Consider the following 18,519-nt stretch of genomic DNA (forward strand, 5'->3'; position numbering starts at 1 on the left):
CGTACGGCGTTCTCTCTTCTCCCCCGTGCCCGGCTTCTCCCTTCCTTGCCGTAATATTCCCACTGGACTCAAACAGTTGGCTGAATATGTTGTAGATCCTGCTTTATGTTGTCATTCTCAGGCACGGCCCAAGAACTGTTTTGCAGCCAACGTCTTTGCACACTGCTCCCTCAGGAGAGTAAATGTGCTTCCCCAAAGCGGCTTCCTCCCTCGGCAACGCTGGGCGCCCCGCGTGTGGCCAGGCACCCCCCTTAAATGATGTGAATGCCCCGTTCCGTGCACACGTGCTACTGGGTGGAGCCGGGGGCTCCGTGAGTGCCGCCTGAGCCGTTTCCCCGCCCCAAGGCAGAAGCGAAAAGAAAAGGCCTCCAAGGCGTCTGTGAAAGCTGAGCCAGGGACTAGTTTCCTCCGGGGATCTATCTGCAGGGTCCCCAGGTGCTACCCGCAGGGGCTCAGGGCCCCTGAATCTACTGAGTTCCAGGCCCGTGTCCCGTGGTGGACTGATGCCTGGGCGTCCTTAGAACCTGCTTTTAATTCTGTGTTTCTTTGTCAAAACCTTGTTCTGGGATCCTCCTTTCGTTGGCCCTGAAAATGGCCTGGAACGGAGGCAGATGTAAACCTCCACTTCTTCCTCTTGGGGGGCTGAAATGAGAGCCGCAGTTGCATTTTCCTTCCGGGCCCTTTAGGTTGGCTTAAAGGTGTGTGTGTCCCCCTCCCCACTTCTCCCATGGACCCTCCACTGTCCACACTATTATCTGAGGCCTGGTCTCATTCTCCTGGCTCCGGCCAGGTATCCAAGCCAGGAAATCCTCCCATGCTTCTTTCTGACCCCCCCCCCCCCCCACTCTGCCTCTAGCCGGGAGAGCCCCGTGTTCAGCCTCCCACCTTTCCGTTGCCCTTGTCCTCCACGCTGCCCGTCTCCTCACGGACACGCCAGTTTAGGGTGGGTAGCGGTCACAGCGCTCCTTGTGCACTGGGGCGTGTCTTAAACTGCTCAGGGACGAAATCCTCTGCTGGTTCAGACAGTGGGGGGAAAGACCTACAGTTCCCAGCATGGAGTAGTGGGGCATTGCCACCCCACCCCACCCCACCCCGGTCTAAACATGCAGAGGTTGTGCCCATGGTGTACGAAAGGCCGGACTGACTCCTCCCCCCCCCTTCCACGGACCGTTTGAAATTCTGCCACAGGTCCTTCACAGTGCAGGCCCCTCGAACGTTCGGAGTCTTAAAGGCCGGAGCAGTTTGTCCTGTGAGGTTCAGCCTGTTCGTTTTACCTAGGAGAGAGATGTAGGGTCACTTCTTCCTCATGTGTGGGAAAAAAGTCTCGAATGCCTCGCCATCCCGCAGATGCTTCACCTTCATTCCCACCCTCCAAAAAAACTGCCAGTAGCTGACAGATGAAGCCGCTTTTGCTCCCTGCCTTGGTTTCTCTCCCCACCCCACCCCTTCCGCCACCCCTATGCGCTGACGCCCACCGAGTTCTGCCGGGGCCCCGATGCCAGCCCAGGAGCAGATGGTGGGAGCCATGCCTGGGAGGTGGCCGGAGACGCAACCATCCTCTCTGCCCTTGAAACCCGCCTAGCTTTACGCTTTAAAAAGCAAAATCCACAATATAATTTCTTTTGATCTCTTAAGCCCGTATTTACACATGATTATTGGTAAACGTTAAAGCAGCCTTGAAATGCTGAAGTCTAGAGAACAATCTGCTAAAAAGTACAAAACACTGGACCCTTGGGTGGGTGGGTGGCAGCTGGGTGACCCCCCAATTTCATTTTCTCTTTGATATATATAGCGGTGGTGATGCCGCTGGGCCCTTCGGAGGAGTGTCACACGCTGGACTTTTGAACTGACATGCCCAGTTGTGCGTGCCCACCTTGCCAATTCTGCCGCCATCAGTTTCAAGGAAGAGTTTTCCTGGGGTGGGTGGGTGGAGGGACACCCCCCACACAATCCCTGCTTGGAATGTGGCCCCACAACGGCGCGTCCCCCTGAGATAGAAACACGCGCTGCGCCTGTTGCCCGGCGGAGTCACACTAAGTTCTCCAGCAATAAAAAGCCCTGTGAAACACAAAAGGAGCAACAGAGAGAGAAGTTTTGCCTTTATACGAAACCATTTCCTTGTTAGAACTCTATTTTTGTAGGTGTCCGTTTTTTTGACTTGTATGTAAGCTTTGGTTTTTTAAAAAAGGGGCAGCTGCGTTTATAACTACCCGTGGGGTGGGATGGGATGGGGGGCTCCCGTGAAGTCCCCAAAAGTGTCAGGGTGCAGCAGGCGATGTGGGCGGCTGCGCACCTCTGGGGAGAAAACTGTGATCTAGACTTTCCCGTTTCAGAGCCGCTTTGCTTTATGATGGGTAATTGCATGCCAAATGTCTTTTTTCGATGATTTGTAATATACATTTTTTTTTTTGGACTGGAAACCTTTTGTACAACACTCCAATAAATGTTTTGCATTTTTACCGTGGCTCTTGTGTGGTGAGCGGGGGGGGGGGGCTCCCCCTGCTTTCCAGATCCTGCGCGCGCAGGAGGCTCTCGGCGGCCCCTCTCGCATCAAGAGGTCCCGGGGCCGGACGCCCCCAGCGGAGCCAGATGCGTCGTCTCCCCGTGCCGCCAGGCGGCGCTGCGGCACATGGGATCGGGGCCGCCCATGTGCCCGATGCGCAACGCAGGCGCAGCCTGCCGGCTTATTCTGGTCCGTGGGGGGGGGGGGGGCGTTCCTCTGGAAGACTTCGGCGCAAAGAGCCCCGGGTCCTTCTGCTGGCCCGTCCCCCGTGGCTGCCTGGGCGGCATCCAGTGATACCCCTTCACAGAGTAGACCCACTGAAGTGCATGGGCCTCGTTTACGTCGGGCTGCCATCGCATCCTGCCCCGTGTCTGCTTTCCTGTAGTTTCTCGTGCTCGAAAGTGCATTTCTTTCTCAAGGGGGGCGTTGTGGAGCCGGCCGTCCCTTTGCCCTGGAAGCTGTTCGGGGCAGCGGCCTCTCCTCTCGCGCTCTGCACAGCGCCGGCGCCGGGAACCGTCTCCCTGCCCGGGGACCAGTCAGCAGGATGCTGCCTGCAGCCGCCCCGATCCCTCCTCTCTAGCAAGTTTGGAGCAGGGCTGGGCTGACCCCCCCCCCTCAACTCCCCTTCGCCCCCCGACGGGCTGCAAGCAGGAGGCGCGCTCGGGCCCCTCGAGAGGCGACGGGCAGGGAAGAGATGAAACATCCACCCCGCCCCCAAACGCGCCTCTCTTCCTTCGTTGCTCCTGTGGCCATCCAGCCGCGCCTTCGATCGGGCGTGGGGACATTTTGCACGCCTGTTCTCCGCGTCGTCTGAAGCCTCCGCCCCGAGAAGGCATCCGGGCTCCCTTGGCTGGGGGACACGGACCCTGGCCCGAGCGGAGCCTCCGTTCTCCCGCCCCCAAGGTCCCGCGAGGTGCGCCTGAACGCGGCGGCGGCGGCGGCGGCGGCGCCCGGACCATCCGACGCAGGTCCCGGACGAGGAGAGACCACGGGCTCCTTTAAGGCGGCGCTCCGGAGGCTGCTGACTACAGCGCCCATCGCTCCCAACCATGGCCGGTGCTGGTGGGCGCTGGAGTCAGGAACGTCTGCCCTAAGGGTCCCAAGTGCAGCCGTGCAGTTGGGGAATGCTGGGAGGTGTCGGGCTTTCCCCAGCTTAACCGAGTTAATCGTGGCAGAATCTTCCTGGGGTCAGAGCTTGCTTGCGTCCGACAAAGCTGGGCTCTGGTCCAGAAAAGCCCCTCGCCACAGTAACTGTGTAGCCTTCTGGGTGCCACAGAACTCTTGTCTGTTCTCTCAGGCGCGTTCAAAGAGCGCCCCCTTCCCTGTGGCACTGGGCACTGCGGAGGCTGCCTTCAAGAGGAGGGCCGCCGCAGGACTCTTCTCTTGTGCGTTTGCCGCCACCGACAGCAGCAGCTGAGCGCCTCGCTGTCCCTGCCGTGCGTCCAGCGGGAAGAACCCCCGGCCGGGGATCCCCTTCGCTCCTGCCGCAGCGCCCGGTGCTCTCCGCGCTCCGCGCATCTCCTGCCTCGCCTCGCCTCGCCTTGCCTTCCGGCGGCGCGGGGGGCACGGCCAGGCCGGGCCTCCCTGGGTCTCCACCCCCTGGCTTATAAGAAGCCCCGGCATGTGTCCCTGGCTGGCCAGGCGCTCGCGGAGCCGCTGGAGGGAGCAGGGCAGGGCAGGAGGCGGGGGGCTGGACGGACGGACGGACGGGGGGCGCTGAGCTCGCGCGACGCTCGCTATGGGCAGGCTGGCCCCCGCGGCCCCCGCCAGAGCCCAGGGCGAGAGCCTGAAGTACTTCATCGAGGATCCGGCCACGGGCACCCTTTACAAGCGAGGCCAGCTCTTGGGGAAGGTACGTCTCCTCCGGCCGCGGCGGCCTCGAGCGCGCGGCTGCCCCCCTGGCTCGCGCGCCTCCTCGGCTGCCCTCTTCGCAGGTGTCGCTCGCTGGCTGGGGCGCGGAGCGGCGCCCGGCGGCTTCCCCTGCCCGCCGCGGCGGCCGGGGGCACCGCCGGGGCTCGTGGGGCCGCGAGAGGCTGGCCTGGCCGCCGGCGTTCCGGGCGTGCGAAGGCGCTCGGCCAGGCGGCTGCACGGTCGCGAAGCCGCGCCCGGCTCCGCTGCGCTCTGGCGAGGAGGCGTCGCCGGGGCCATGCCATCCGTTGGGGGAAACTGAGTCACAAGCTGGAGAAGCCGCTCAAGGTCACGCGGCTCTCCGAGCCCAGGCTCAACGAGGGGCCCCCTCTTCCTCCCAGGTGTCCTGGCCGTAGTTCCTCACCCCCTTTCCTTGCCGCAGTGGACCCCGCTTCTCTCTCCCCCCTACCCCCCACCCTGGGGCTGGGATGAAACGCCCGGAAGGTAGACCGTCTCGATGCCCGCTCAGAGGGGAGCGCTCAGAAGAACCCGCCTCCTCACTAACGATGCCGCACGTTATTCTAATTACTTCAGCATTTTAGGAATGATCTTTCCTGTAAGATTTGTCCATTTCGTAATATATTATTCATGCAAAAATTCTGATTATACAGTGCTGTGAGCACAGGCGAAGGTTAAGACAGTTCCCTGCCCTTGAGGAGCTTACAGTAAAAATAAATAAATAGACGGCTTGGAAAACCGCAGAGAGAGGGACGGAGGGAAGGAGGGAGGGCGGAGGGTTTGAGACGGGGAGAAATGCAGCAGAAGCAGAGGCAGCCCGGCCTGCCCATTAGCGGGGAAAGACCCGAAATCCACAGGAAGGTAAACAAATGCCTTCATTAGGACCAACCAAAAACATCACAGGAAAGTCAGCAGACTTTTGGGTTCTACCGGATTCTTCATCAGGCAGGATGAAGAGTTCTGGAGAACCTGAAAGGTTGCTTATTTTTTTGAAGTATTTTATCAGTTGGACAAATGCAGTCAGATGTACTTAATCGGGGCAGTGGTGGCGGCTGCTAGTTATTCTGGATCTCTTGCATTTGTGGAGCCCTGATTCCCACATCCTCGCTCTCTCTACTTCAATGAATGATAAATCTCCCCCTCCTCCAGAACCCAGGAGTCCTGTGACCCCTGGCCCTTTCCCCCCCCCCAGCATCCCCCCCCCACTTACACTAGATCAAACATTCCAAATCCAGATCAAAACTCCCTGATTTTATTTTGGCTTATCTGCTCTGCTTTCCTTTCTCTGGGATGTGGGCAGACATGTCCGGGCTAGTTAAAGGTGGTGAAGGAAGCCCAGCCCACGTGGGAAACTAGCCAGCAAACTGGGGTGGGGTGGGGGAGCGGCATGCAATTTCTGCATGGTTTGCATCCAGGTGCCTGTTCCTTTTGGTGCCGGAAAGAAAGAAGCGTTGACCCCGTGCACAAAAAAACCAAAGGTAGGCACCTGAAGCATCGGCCCACCAGATCTAAACGGAAACGCGAGAGACAGGGGCAGTCCGCCTTTGGATGCCAGACGCAAGAGAGAAACAAGAGGCAAGGGCTTGTGGCCATCTCACTGGGGCATCAGGCCAGCCGCCGTTGGAAACTGTATACTGGGGAAGAGCAGGGCTCTTTTTTTAGAGGGACGGTGCAGCGGTAGCCGTGCCAGCTGAATGGAGCCTCCCTTCTCAGGAGGTGACCCCTGGACCTGATCCAGGCGTGTTCTTCTTAGGTTCTTCCTTTGCATTTGGGGGGGGGAGGGAAGGGGGCTCCCTGCCTTTAACAGCAAAGCCGGCAAGCGGCAATCCAACAGGTGAAGCATCTCCCTTGGGTGCAGCTATCCAAGGTGCTGGGGCCCAGCCAGGGAATGCGTCTCCTCCATGGGCTCCTGTGCGTTCTTGTCTCTCTCTCCCTCTCCATCCTCTTCTCTAGTTCTGGAAAGTCTTTCTATGGTCCTAGTCCTTATTGCTCACCTCCAAACCAGCCTCCTCCTCCTTTGCAGTTTCGGTGTGTCAGGAGCCCCTCACCCCCGTCAGGTCTCTTTCCTGGGGGGCTCCTTACCGGCTGTGCTCCACCCTGGAGAAGTAAACGGAGCAGACCCCCACCCCCATTTATCTCCCATAATCCTTGGGCTCAAAGCCATCAATCCAGTGGACCGGGAAGAGGCTCTGGACGCAGCCCTGCTGGCCTTTACTGGGGACCCCGTCTCGTGGAACCGAACGGGGCTTACTCCTGAGTAGGCAATGCACGTACTGCCTTCTCTGGCAGACGAAAGCAGAGATGTGGGGTTTGGCTTTAAAAAGGAATTAGGAAAGGAGGGGGAGGCCTATTTTGGGTGGGGGGAGAACAGAGATTAGCCACGATGGCTGGGCATAATGGAGCTGTAGTCCAATGCAGCAGGAGGGCACCAGGTTGGTGGTGGGGAGGCCGCCTCAGGAGTTCTGTGCACAAAGATCCCCAAATATCCAGCCTGTAAGCAGAGGGTGAAATTGCGTGTCTCCGGCATTGAACCATTTGCCACAATTTTGTCTAATCTGTGGTAAGGATGTAAGAGGACCTGGAGGGGGGGGGAACTCCCCTCTTTTCTCCCCAGGGATGATTAATTAGCAGACAGATGCACTTTGGCATATGCGCCTCCTTTCGAAGAGGGTGCTGGTAATTATTATTATATATTTTTAAAACAAAATCTAGTAGACGAAGGAGAAACAAGGTCAGGAGATTTGAATCTTTTTACCAGAAACTCCCCTCCCTCTTTTTTAAAGCTGTATAGTGGTGGTGGTGGTGGGAGACTGGACCAGTTTTGGGGGAGAACCATTTCAGTTTGGTAAAAGAAATGCACCAGTTTTAGAGCGTCACAAAAGCCTTCATCATACCTTTCTGCTTGGCAAAGGCATCTTGTGGGACTCAAAAGCTGGCTAAAGAGTCGCCCGCCAAAGAGGGCTGCAGCCTGGTCTCAAACACCCAAGGCTCCAGGACGTGAAAACACGGGCTGAAGTCACAGGAAGGCAGATTTCGGAAAGGCGTCTTATGGGGACCAGCAGTCAGGCATTGGAGCCAAGGGTCTACGGAGGAGGAGGAGGAGGAGAAGGAGGAGTGGGGGGAGCAGGGGAGGGGGCTCCCTGTCTCTGGACAGATCCAAGTGGGAACCGGACAAGCAGAAACCTGCCGGAGAGGTTTGAAACCAGGTTTCTGCGCTGAGCAGGACCCAAACGGCCCCGTTACGCCTCTTCTGGGAGTCTGGGACCTGCCCTGTGGGTCTAGTAGGTAAAAAGGTTGGGGGGTTCCGTCTGCTTTCTCCTGCTTTGTTGAGGGCTGCAGCCCCCTCACGCCCCCCTTTCCCTGCAGGGCGCCTTCGGAAGATGCTACAAGTTCACGGACACGTCCACCAACAAGATCTACGCGGTGAAGGTGGTCTCCCAGTCACGGGTCTCCCGGCTGGACAACAGAGGGAAAGTGAGCAAAGTCAGGAGGGTGGGGTGGGGTGGGGTCTCCGTGGGGCAGATCACGCCCGGGCTCTGCTGGTTGGAGGCCAGCTCCGTCTGTGGCTGGGTCACTCACCCCCTCCCCACTCAAGTAACTGCGGGAGGCGATCGGCCAACTCCCCCCCCCCCCGCCTGCCTATGTGGCTGGAGAGCGACCCCACATCCTGTGCTCTGTCACTCCAAGCTGGGTGCAGCAGGGGGGGGCACCTATTCCCCCCCCCGACACCCGCTGAGGTCTGTGGGTGCAAATACTCAGACTAGCTCCAGGCCATGTGCAGAGTCCCACTGCCGTGGCGGGCACGAGTGAGAAACGGTTTAACCATTGCTCAAAGCACACGAGCCGGTCTCTGCCCCAAGGAGCTTCCAAAGCCCTGGCGGGGGAGGGTAGAGGAGGGGGCTAGCCCGGAGGGGCCGCCTTGCCTCCTCGCCCGCGTCCTCTGCTCTGGCAGGCTTTGCCCTTGGAGCCCTGCCCCACCTGCCTGCCCGCCACCCCCCACAGCTGGCTCCAGCAGCTGGCCCGGCCCCGTGACGCCGCGTTGGCGTTTCTGCTGCCGGCGGAGCCTGGCTTTCTATCGGGCGCGCTTTGTTCCCTGGCAGGTCGAGCGGGAGATGGAGCTGCACGGCCGGCTGAAGCACCGGCACGTGGTGGCCTTTCACCGGCATTTTGCTGACCAGGAGAACATCTACATGGTGCTGGAATATTGCAGCAGGAAGGTGAGCGGGGGGGGGGGAGGGAGAGGAGGAGGCAGCGCAGTGTGCGTGTGTCTGTGTGTGTGTGTGTGTGTTCCTGCTGCTGCTGGGGGTGGAGGGGGGGAAGGGTTTTAGCCGCACAACAACCCTGCGAGGCAGGTTAGGCCGAGAGTCGGTGGCAGGCCAGAGTCACCCAGGGAGCTGCCATGGCTGAGTGGGGACTATAACCCGGATCTCCCGAGTCCCAGCGCAACACTCTAACCGCTACACTGCACTGGCTGAGGCTCATGGGAGTCGGGAGTCAAACAACATCCGGAATGGGCTTGGGTTAGCCACAGGTGAGGCAAATGCACTTTGCATAGGCCCAGAGGCACTCTTCTCCTTGATCATGATTGCAGCAACCAGACTGTAGCGGAGCTCAGAGGCAGCTTCCCCCCCACCCCCATGGTGTGTGTGAAAGGGTTTGCAGGAAGGCAGCTCAATCTGCATAAAGCCCACCGAGCGTTTTCACTGGGGGTTGCCAACTGACCAGGAAAGAAAAGTGTGTGTCAAGGAATGGCCTGAGTTGTTCTGGGGCTTCTAGCTGAGCTCAGATCTGCCGGAATCAGCCGGCATGGAGGGAAACGCGCTCGCTTCTGCCCGTGTCCACCTGTCAAGTTGCTCTCTAAGGCAGAGGAGCGGGGACTGCTAAAAAGTTGGCAACCCCCGCCTTCGCCACGCTGCCCTCCTTCCCCAGGAGCAATCTGGGGCTGCTGCTGGGGCCATAGCTGCTCCCTCAAGAAGGGCTGCTCTTTTGAGAGGCTTGTATCGACTTGCACAAAAGGCAGACAATTCAACAGGCGAAGCGTCTCCCACCAGATGGGGCAACTGAGACAGAAATTCAGCCACTGAAGTGTCCCCCCCACACACACACACACACAAGATGGGGGAAGATTTATCCCTTGTTTGTTCTGCTTTTTGTAGTCCCACGTTCTGAGTTTGGCGGCAGCCAGGAAATTGCTAAAAATCAATGTCGTCTCTCTTCTTCCTGCCCCTCCATTCCCTGCCCCACACATTTTTAGTCCCTGGCCCACATCCTGAAAGCGCGGAAGACACTGACGGAACCGGAGGTCCGGTTCTACCTGAAGCAAATCATCGCCGGCTTGCAGTACATCCACCAGGAAGGGATCATCCACCGGGACCTCAAACTGAGTAGGTTGTCAAAGGCTGAGCTGGTGTGTGTTTGGGGGGGGGGGAGTTGGGCTGAGGGCAGCGCTGCTGAGTGGTGGGACTCTTGCACACTTTCTTGGAGAGACCTTGCACCGGGCTTCAGTGGAGTTTCCTCCCAGGTAAGTGAGTGCAGAATCTCAGCCTTAAATTGGGAGCCCGGACTCCTGGGTCCTTGTGGGGGGGGGGGGCAGGAGAGCTTGAGCAGCTACGCTTTCCCCAAAAGACCCTTAAAAAGAGCCAGGCTGGATCAGGCCCAAATGGCTCTATGTAGCCACTATAGGGTGACCCTATGGAAAGGAGGACAGGGCTCCTGTACCTTTAACAGTTGCATAGAAAAGGGAATTTCAGCAGGTGTCGTTTTTATGCACTGCAGTTAAAGCTGCAGGAGCCCTGCCCTCTTTTGTATCTGGTCAAGAGGCAATGGTTGTGAGGCAGAGGGAATTTCTCCAGGGGTTGCAAAGGGCACCTGCTGGAATTCCCTTTTCTAAGCAACTGTTAAAGATACGGGAGCCCTGTCCTCCTTTCCTTAGGCTCACCCTGCTTGAGCTCCCCAGTTAATTCTGTGCTAACGAAACGCACGGCCCCGCTCTGCAGGGCTGTCGTCTGCATTCCTTTGGGCCTGCTTTCCTTGACTTCCTGCTGCCCTGACTGCCTGGCTGCTCAGCCCTCCGTCCTCAGCCTCTGTCTGGGACCCGAGAGGGCCGTGGGGCGGGGAGGGCGCTTTGGAGAGGGGGGTTAAAAATACACCGGGGTGCAGCCGGCCGTCTCAGGGCAGAGCACATGCCTGCAGAGTGAGCTCATGGCTCGATTGCAGGCCGGCCGTTGGGGCTCTCCGGGCGGAGGACCTGGCTGGGGAATGTGGTTCGGGTTTGGTGCCAGCGTGTGCGTGTGCACGGGATGCATGCAAACACACACACACACTTGAGCTGCCGGCCCCGGAGGCCACAGGGGTGGAGACGGAGCCTGAGCAAGAGAGCGCCGCGTTCTGCTCCCAGAGAGGCGCACAGACGGCGGAGCACGAAGACTCACGCAGAGACACACCGGAGCTCCCTCCTCAACGCACCTGCTGCCGTTAAGAACAGGGCCCTTTTACACAGCTGTCACCAACTCTGCTCCCTCCGGGGGGACTTGGGACTACAACTCCCAACGCACAGATGGGAAGTGTAGTCCAATGTCGGGTGTCCCCGCAACACTGAGCAATCTCTCCGGACTCTCCGCCTTGCCAGGTAACTTCTTTGTGACGAAGACCATGCAGGTGAAAATCGGGGACCTGGGGCTGGCGACGCGGGAGGAGCAGGCCAGCCGGCGGCGAGGGTGAGTCTCCAGGGCGGCGGGCGTCACGGAGGGCCTGGGCTCGCCCCAGTGGAGGGAACCCGGCCCGTGAACCGGGGGGAGGCTGTGGAAACATCCCGAGAACGCGCCGGCCCTCTCACGGCCCAGTCCTGTTTCCTCCGGTGGAAATCCTGCTGCGCTCAGTGGGGCTCCCTCCCAAGTCGGTGCGTTCAGGATTGTGGCTCCGTCCTTGAAGGCCACGTTGCAGCCTTTAAGTGGGAGAAACCTCCCCGTGCACATCAGCGGTGGGCAATTCGTGGCCTTTCAGACGCTGTCACCAACAGCTCCTTGCCAGCACGGCCGGTGGGGGAGTGGGGGGGTCTGATAGGGACTGTAGTAGCCCAACGTGTTTGGAGGGCCGGAACGGGCCAATCCCCAAACGTTTCGTTCTGGTAGGACAAGCGGTCCAAAGACGTCACACCTGGAAATGCCCATCCGAAAGAGCTGCTTGAGAGCAGGAAAGCGTTGCGGGGCTCGAAGAAGGAGCCCGTCAGCTTCCCTTGGCCTGGGCCCCAATCCCCACCCATCATGCTCTGTAGATTGGGGCGTTCCCCGTGATCCTCCGCCTTTGCGGTTCCTACCATGGGTGGATTTGCATCCCCCGCAGCTGACGCTGCGCCCACCTGAGGAGGCTCACTCTGGCTGATGCCACACAGAAAGAAAAAGCCCGTGGTTTTCGTGGAAGCGTTTCTCCGTGGGTTGACCTGTCGTGGTCGTTTCCTTCCTGCCTCCCTCTCCGTAACCCCCCTCCCCATGCCGTCCCTCCACAGCGTGGTCTGCGGGACCCCCAATTACCTGGCCCCCGAAGTCATCGCTAAGAAGGGGCATTCGTTCAAGTCGGACGTCTGGGCGCTGGGCTGCATCATGTAAGTCGCTCAGGGCTGCCCCGAGGCCTTTGGCCGTCTGAAGCACAGAACCGGCGCCGTCCCCATTCCAAACGCTGCCCGGCCCAGCCGGTGGATCCCTCTTCACCTCTGGCAGAGGGAGATCAAACGCGCTCAGTGGGGTCCCCGGTGCTCTCCGCCATCCCCCAAGCATCTGCCGCCTGAGGCAACTGCCTCTCTCTGCCTCACGGTAGGGCCGGCCCAGAAGCTACTCCAGGGATGGATCAAGCTGGGCGGCTGCTCTGCACACAACCTGGGTTTCCCAAGGGCTCCGGTTCCGCTCCGCTTTGGGCCAGCCAAGCTAAGAACGCGTCTGTTACGGGGATCCCTGCGGCTGTCACCTCTCTGACCGCCTGTTTCCTCCTACCCACCCAGGTACACGGCCTTAACCGGCTGCTCCCCTTTCGAGATCGCGCACAAGCCGGAGATGTACCAGTGCATCCGAGAAGGCCGCTATCCCGTGCCCCGGCATCTCTCGGCCAGCGCTCAGGACCTGATCAGGAAGCTGCTGGCTCCCGACCCGGCGGCCCGGCCCAGCCTGGAGGAAGCCCTCAGCCACGCCTTTTTCACCCAGGTAGGAGGCGGAGGGGGAAGGCGGGCTGGGCGCGAGGCGCTTTTGGTCCACAGGCGGAGAGGAATTCCACTCCAACCCCCTACCAGGCCAGCATAGCTGGTGAAACCCCTGTTTCTTTCCTGTGTGTGGACTGGCTCACTTGCACGAGCTGCCAGCAGTCCATTAGCGCTGGCAACTCGTGGTTCTCCCGGCCTTCCAAACTGCCTCCTTGCAGTCTGGGTCACAAAGGCGGATCCCTGGGGTAGATGGGAGTCGCAGTCCAACCGCATCACCCATTCCTTATTTTGCGCCTCCCGCAAGGGCTTCACTCCGGCCAGGCTCTCGTCGCGGGCGTGCCATTCCGCCCCGCTCTTCACGCTCCCCAACCCGCTCAGGAAGTTCTTCCAGAAAGCGGCCAAGGTGCTTTTCCGGGGCTCCCCTTGCCAGAACCCCAGGACCGGTGAGTGGCGGCTTCAGCGGCAAGCAGGCCCTTGGGAGGAGGGGGCCAGAGAGGGAGGGGAATCCCGGGGGCCCCGCTTCCCACACGGGAGGCTTTTCCGATCCGGACTCCTCCCTCCCTGCAAGCCAGCTCTGCGGAGCGCTGAGGGAGCGGCACTCTCCACGTGCTCAGAGGCAACCGTGCTCGTTACCGTTCCTGAAGCCCAGAGCAGCCGTAGGGGTCCAGGCGGAACTGAGACTATCCATCTGAAACGAATCCAGATTTAAACACAAAACTCCAGCCAGCTCTGTTGATTCCGCTTTTGCATTGTTTCGATTTTGTCCGTGGGCTGCCTTTGAGGGGCCGCAAAACGCCGCCCTTTGAAAAGGCAGCCCTGAAGTCTCCAGCCCTTTGCATCCCCAGCGCCCGGGAGGCCTGCGAAACGTAGGCTGACACTCTAACCGTTGCACTCTTCTTCCCCTGCTCCGCCCCCAGCGAGCCCTGAGCCCCCGGAAGCGGAGGAAACCCGGCCGCAAGAGGTGCCGCGGCGCCCCCCGGCCGACCCCCCCAGCTTGGTAAGCAAGAGGTCGTGTCATACTGAGGGAGGGTCTCTCGTGGCGGACGCAGCTTTGCTGAGCGGCTCCAAAATAGGTTCCCAGTTTATCCCAGTTGTGATTGGAGCGGGGGGTTCTCAACGGCTGTTAGCTTCCTTGTCTCGGGCACTGCTGGGGGGCTTAATTATCTCTGGGGCTGCTTCTTTGTTGCTTCCACCCCCCAGCCCCCAAAGCAGGAAGAGGAAAAGCGGAGTGTGGAAGAGGTCCTCGAGGATCCGAGCGGCTTCCCTGTCCACTTGCTCATGAGGGGGTCTCTGAACAGCCGGTCTGATGCAGAGGGTGAGTAGAGCCATGGAGGCAGAGAACTGGGTTGGCAGGAGAGAGGGGGAGAGGAGCCACGGAGGCCGAGAACGCTGGAGAGGACGCAATGAGGGAAACTCCCCCTCCTCCGTCCTTCCCGTGGGTCAGGCTGCTGTGAGCGGTGGAAGCTGGCCAGGGCACGCTAGGAGCGGTAGGTCTCCCCCGTCCCCCCGCCTGAACACACACAAGAGCACGCCATAAAAAAACCAAGAAAGGGGAGCAGAAAAGCACCTGATGGGCCCAACGCATTTCAGGCCTTTGGAGGGCAAACTGGCACTGTCCGTCCCGAGGTAACCAAGTTTGTGCCCCTGGCTGTGTCGGAGTAGCCACCGCGGTCTTCTCAAAGCCCCTAAAAAGTCAATGCTCCGATCCCCTCAGGGCAGAACGGAAGAGATACAAGTCATAGTGGATGCGGGGAACTTCCCTTTCTGGACGCAGTCTACCTTTGCTTACGTTTCCACAGGAGGGGAGTTCCGCTTCCTTCCCTGCCCTGAGTCTGGCCTTCCCATCAGGGCACCTGGCTGTCCCTTGTCAGAAGCAGGGTGCTAGAACGAGGGGGACCCACCTGCATCGGCAGGGCTTTTCTGGGGTGCTTGGGAAATGGTGGGTGGGGGAGTTCAGGGCACGGCTGAGAGCTGTGGATGGAGGGGCTGCCATTCACACACACACACACCACATGCACACCTTTTTCACGGTCGCTCTTTCGTTCTCCCCAGCCGATGCAGAGTGGCGCCCAGGCGGTGCTTTGGAGACGCTGGACCAAGTGCTGCGGACCTGCCTGAAGACCATCCCCCTGGGTGAGGCACCGGGGGGGGGGGCAGGGTGTCGTCTCATGCTTAGCCAGCCCCCCGCACCCCCAACACGCGCACCTCGAGATAGCCAGCCTTGACCCCACTCTGGGGGTCATCGGAGCCTAGAGTGTTTGACTGATCTCCAGGGTTTTAGGTGGGGATTTAGAGAAAGGGTGGATTTCAGCAGGAACATAGGCAGGGGGTCTTACACAGGTCGGTCGAACACAGGACTGCTCCAGAGGTGGGCAGAAGGCAGAACTCCAGATGTTTTGGGTTTCGCCTCCTGTGCCGGCAGGGGCTTCTGGGAGCTGAAGTCCAAACCACCCGGAGTTCTGCCTTCCGGCCACCCCCGGCTGGCAGACTCTTTCCGGGGTCTACGACAGAGAAGATCCTTTCCCCACCCTGCCCTATTTTAGAGGATCACAAAGAGCGGGGTCTTTCCGGGGGCTGCGTCCCCCACCCCTGAGACCCTGGCTGAACATCTCCTCCACCGCCCCGCCTCTCCCTGCAGCGGAGCAGAACCCGGAGGCGCAACAGTGGTCCGGGCCCGTCCGGATGGTCACCAAGTGGGTGGACTACTCCAACAAGTACGGCTTTGGCTACCTGCTCTCGGACGGGTCGACAGGGGTTCTCCTGGTGGATGGGACGCACATCGCCCTCTGCCCTCAGCGCCAGTGAGTACCACCACCACCACCACCACCACCACCACGTCTCTCCCGTGGCCGAGTGCTAAGAATGAGGCTGGGCTGCAAACGGTTGGGCCTGTGGCGGGCGGCAGGAGTGGAATACAAGGGTGGGGCTCTCTTGTGGAGTCAAGGAGCGGCACGGCCAAGGTCCCTGCCCCCAGCAGCTCCAGTCCAAAGCGCAACTTAGGGAAATCACAGGTAGCAGAGAAAGAGGGAGGCGTAGCTTGAGGGACAGGCGCTCTGCACATGCTTAGAAGTCCTGCCTATTCCTGGGCTGAGCCCCCTCCGTGTAATACAAAGGAGCCCGTTCCAGCCTGGTGAAGTCTGCAGCCCCTCTTCTCAGCCCCCCCCCTTTATCATTTCCAGGCGGGTCTGCTACTGCGCGGAGGGCCAGGAGGCTGCGTCCTTCCCGCGGAGAGAGGTGCCCCCTTCCTTGGCCATGAAAATGGGCGTCCTGCACTTTTTCACGCACTACATGCAGCAGCGGCTGCTGGAGGTGAGGGGCTGGCTACCTGGGGGGCTGGCTTGAGGAAGGGGGTGCCTTGAGGAGCCGCCGCTGGGCTCAAGCCGCTGCAGGTGGACTGGCCGGCTCTGAGGCATCTGGGCCGCCCTGGAGCTGACTGGAGCGGAAGCCGCAGCAGGGGACGCGTCCCTTGCTTTGGAGTCCTGCGCCCGGCACCCCATTTCTTCTGCAGCTGGGGGGTGGGCGCTGACTCCTCCTCCTTCCTCCCCCAGGGGGGGCACCGGCGGACGAGCCCCGGCGGCTCAGCTGAGGACCTCTCTCTCCTGCAGTTTGCAAAATCTGACGAGGCTCTCTTGATGCTCTTCAGCAACGGCACCCTGCAGGTAAGGGGAGGCGGGTCTCGGGCCCCCGCTGTTCACGCCGTCCGCCCGCGGTTCCCCGGTTTGCTCACACTCTTGCCTTGCAGGTGTGTGTGTGTGTGTGGGGGGGTTATTCCTTCGCCCAACGCTTCGCTGAAGGCGCCTGGGGCACGCGGGGGCCGAGACGTAGCCTTTGGGCTGGTTTTAAGTCAAGCGTCTTAAGCTGAAGCGTAGGACGGCCCTTGTGGATCCGTCAGGATAAGTGATGAAGAGGCTGATCCTCCCCCCCCCCCAGAAAAACGTCTTTGGAAATCTAGAACCCAGCAGGAACCCAGATCTCCCTTAAGCAAAATACACTGGTTCTTTGTAAAGTAGAGAGCAGAAGTAAAGAGCAACATGGCAGGGGGATTTTCTTCATAATTATAGATATTTTACTAGGTTTAGAAACGAAAAGGCAATAGAGGCCTTATTGAGTAGCATTGCCTAGTGGTTGGAGGGATTGTAACCCTGAAGAGTGAGTCCCACGGGGCGTTGTGGCTGTTCACGTCCCTTTCGCTGGCTGTCCTACTGAGCTGCCGGTGTGTCAGGAGAAGGACCTCCGAGCTGGAAAGGAAGCGCACCAGCGCAGAAAAGGGAGGAAGCCAGAATAAAGCCTGATTTATTGGGGAGGGGGAGGGGGGAGGCACCCCCACTGCGACCGCTGAGCAACCTCTTCCTCTCACCCCAGTTATTCCTTCCTTCCTTCCTGCCCCCAGGTCAATTTCTACCACGACCGCACGAAGGTGGTGCTCAGCCGCTCTGACGGGGAATATGTCTTGACCTTCGTGGACCACCAGCGCCGGACCGCCACCTTCTCGCTGGACACCCTGGCGCTGCGGGGCTGGACCCTGCCCCTGCGGGAGCGGGTGGTATACGCTCTGCGCATGCTCCATTACCTGTAGCAGCCCCCGACCCTCCGCTGCGGCCCCCCACGACTGCTGGAGACGGGCGTGGGGAAGCCGTGCAGGAGGCCTCCTCCTCCTCCTCCTCCAGCTTGAGGGCCGGGCCCTGCTCCTTGCTAGGGAGGGAGAGCGCGCGGTGGGCTTTGGGCCTGGGGGTTTGGAGGCAGCCCCTCCCCCAGAGTGACCCCCGGGGCGGGGCATCGGGCGGCTGTATGGGTAGCAGCGGGTGTTTGTGCAGGACTGTGGGGAGGGCGGAGGTGCCAACCTTGGGGCAGCACCCTTGCGCCTGGGAAGGGGTAGTGAGGGAGGCAGGGGGAGAGGGTCGAGGAGGCCAGAGGCCATGGCGAGGGGCAGAGGAAGCAGCGGCGGGCGGCTAGAGGAAGAGCAGGCAGAAAGCGGGGAGCGGGGCACTGGGGGAAGGTGGCGCCTCCTCCTCCTCCTCCTCCTCCGTTTTCCTCTGGGGCAGATATTGCGGCTGGGTTTCCGCCTACCTGCGAGGGCTTCTGGTTCAGGGTCGCCCCTGGGGAAGCAGCCTGAGGAGGCGCAGAAGCGAGATTCCTGGATGGCACGAAACCTCCGGTCAGCACGACTCGGACGAAGAGAAGTGCAAGCAAAGGCCCGGCTGCCCATTTCGAAGGGCTTTGGGGGCAGTTTCCGTAGGCGTGCCAACGCCTGCTCCAGGCTGCCGGAGGGTCTCTTTTCTAGCAGGAGAAAGAGGAGTGGCAGGAAGGGTGGGAGGAAGGAAGGAAGGGGGGGATGTGGCTGAAGGCGAGAGGGGGAGGGAGCCAGAAGGAAAGGAGGGCAGCGCCGTGAAGGGGGCCCTGGTAGAAACGGGGCGGTGAAGCAGACGGCGTTCGTCTGGCACCGAAAGGGTTAAACGATTGGTCTAACAAAAGTCCGAGGAGGCGAGTTCTGGAAGGGTCGAATGTCTGAATGAGTGTTTTGGGGAGACCCCCCCCAAAAGACCCACGACGCCTATTTGAGAAGACTTGCAGCCCCCTGACCCACGGGAATCTCAGAGTCTGTTGGTGGCCCCAGCGGCTGCGGCTGGCCGGGTTGTGCTACGGTAACAAAAAAGTGTTACCCTTAACCTAACAGAATACAATCGACAACAAAGTCGTTAAGGAAGAAGATTAAAAATAACGATTTTATAGATTGAATAACAATGTTTAAAAATAATATATACAAAGCATTCTGTCACACGTGCAAAAAATGCAATCCATCCATCAGACAATTGAACAAAGAATGCTCAGTAAAGTTGTACTGCCTGAAGCCCGTTTGCAATTAAAGACCTTGTGGAGAGACGTTGGCGTTGTGGGGACTGGCTTTTCTTCAGCGCCGGCTCAGCATCGCTCCCCGAGCGAGGCTTCACCCTGGCCCAAAAAA

At 60.1% G+C, this 18,519-nt stretch overlaps 1 protein-coding gene across 1 annotated transcript; it reads left to right on the top strand.

Moving 5' to 3' along the window:
• The first annotated feature begins 4,241 nt into the window (after positions 1-4,241).
• Positions 4,242-17,201, top strand: LOC134413162 (serine/threonine-protein kinase PLK2-like). The gene is made up of 15 exons (XM_063147291.1): positions 4,242-4,355; positions 7,736-7,843; positions 8,470-8,586; positions 9,624-9,753; positions 10,998-11,085; positions 11,874-11,969; positions 12,363-12,561; positions 12,862-13,000; positions 13,475-13,554; positions 13,758-13,872; positions 14,610-14,690; positions 15,196-15,358; positions 15,737-15,866; positions 16,106-16,216; positions 16,948-17,201. The coding sequence occupies exons 1-15, from the start codon at positions 4,242-4,244 to the stop codon at positions 17,131-17,133; spliced, it is 1,857 nt and encodes a 618-aa protein (XP_063003361.1). The 3' UTR covers positions 17,134-17,201.
• Positions 17,202-18,519: the final 1,318 nt, after the last annotated feature.

This window comes from Elgaria multicarinata, chromosome 23 (assembly GCF_023053635.1).
Source record: "Elgaria multicarinata webbii isolate HBS135686 ecotype San Diego chromosome 23, rElgMul1.1.pri, whole genome shotgun sequence".
NCBI classification, from domain to species: domain Eukaryota; kingdom Metazoa; phylum Chordata; class Lepidosauria; order Squamata; family Anguidae; genus Elgaria; species Elgaria multicarinata.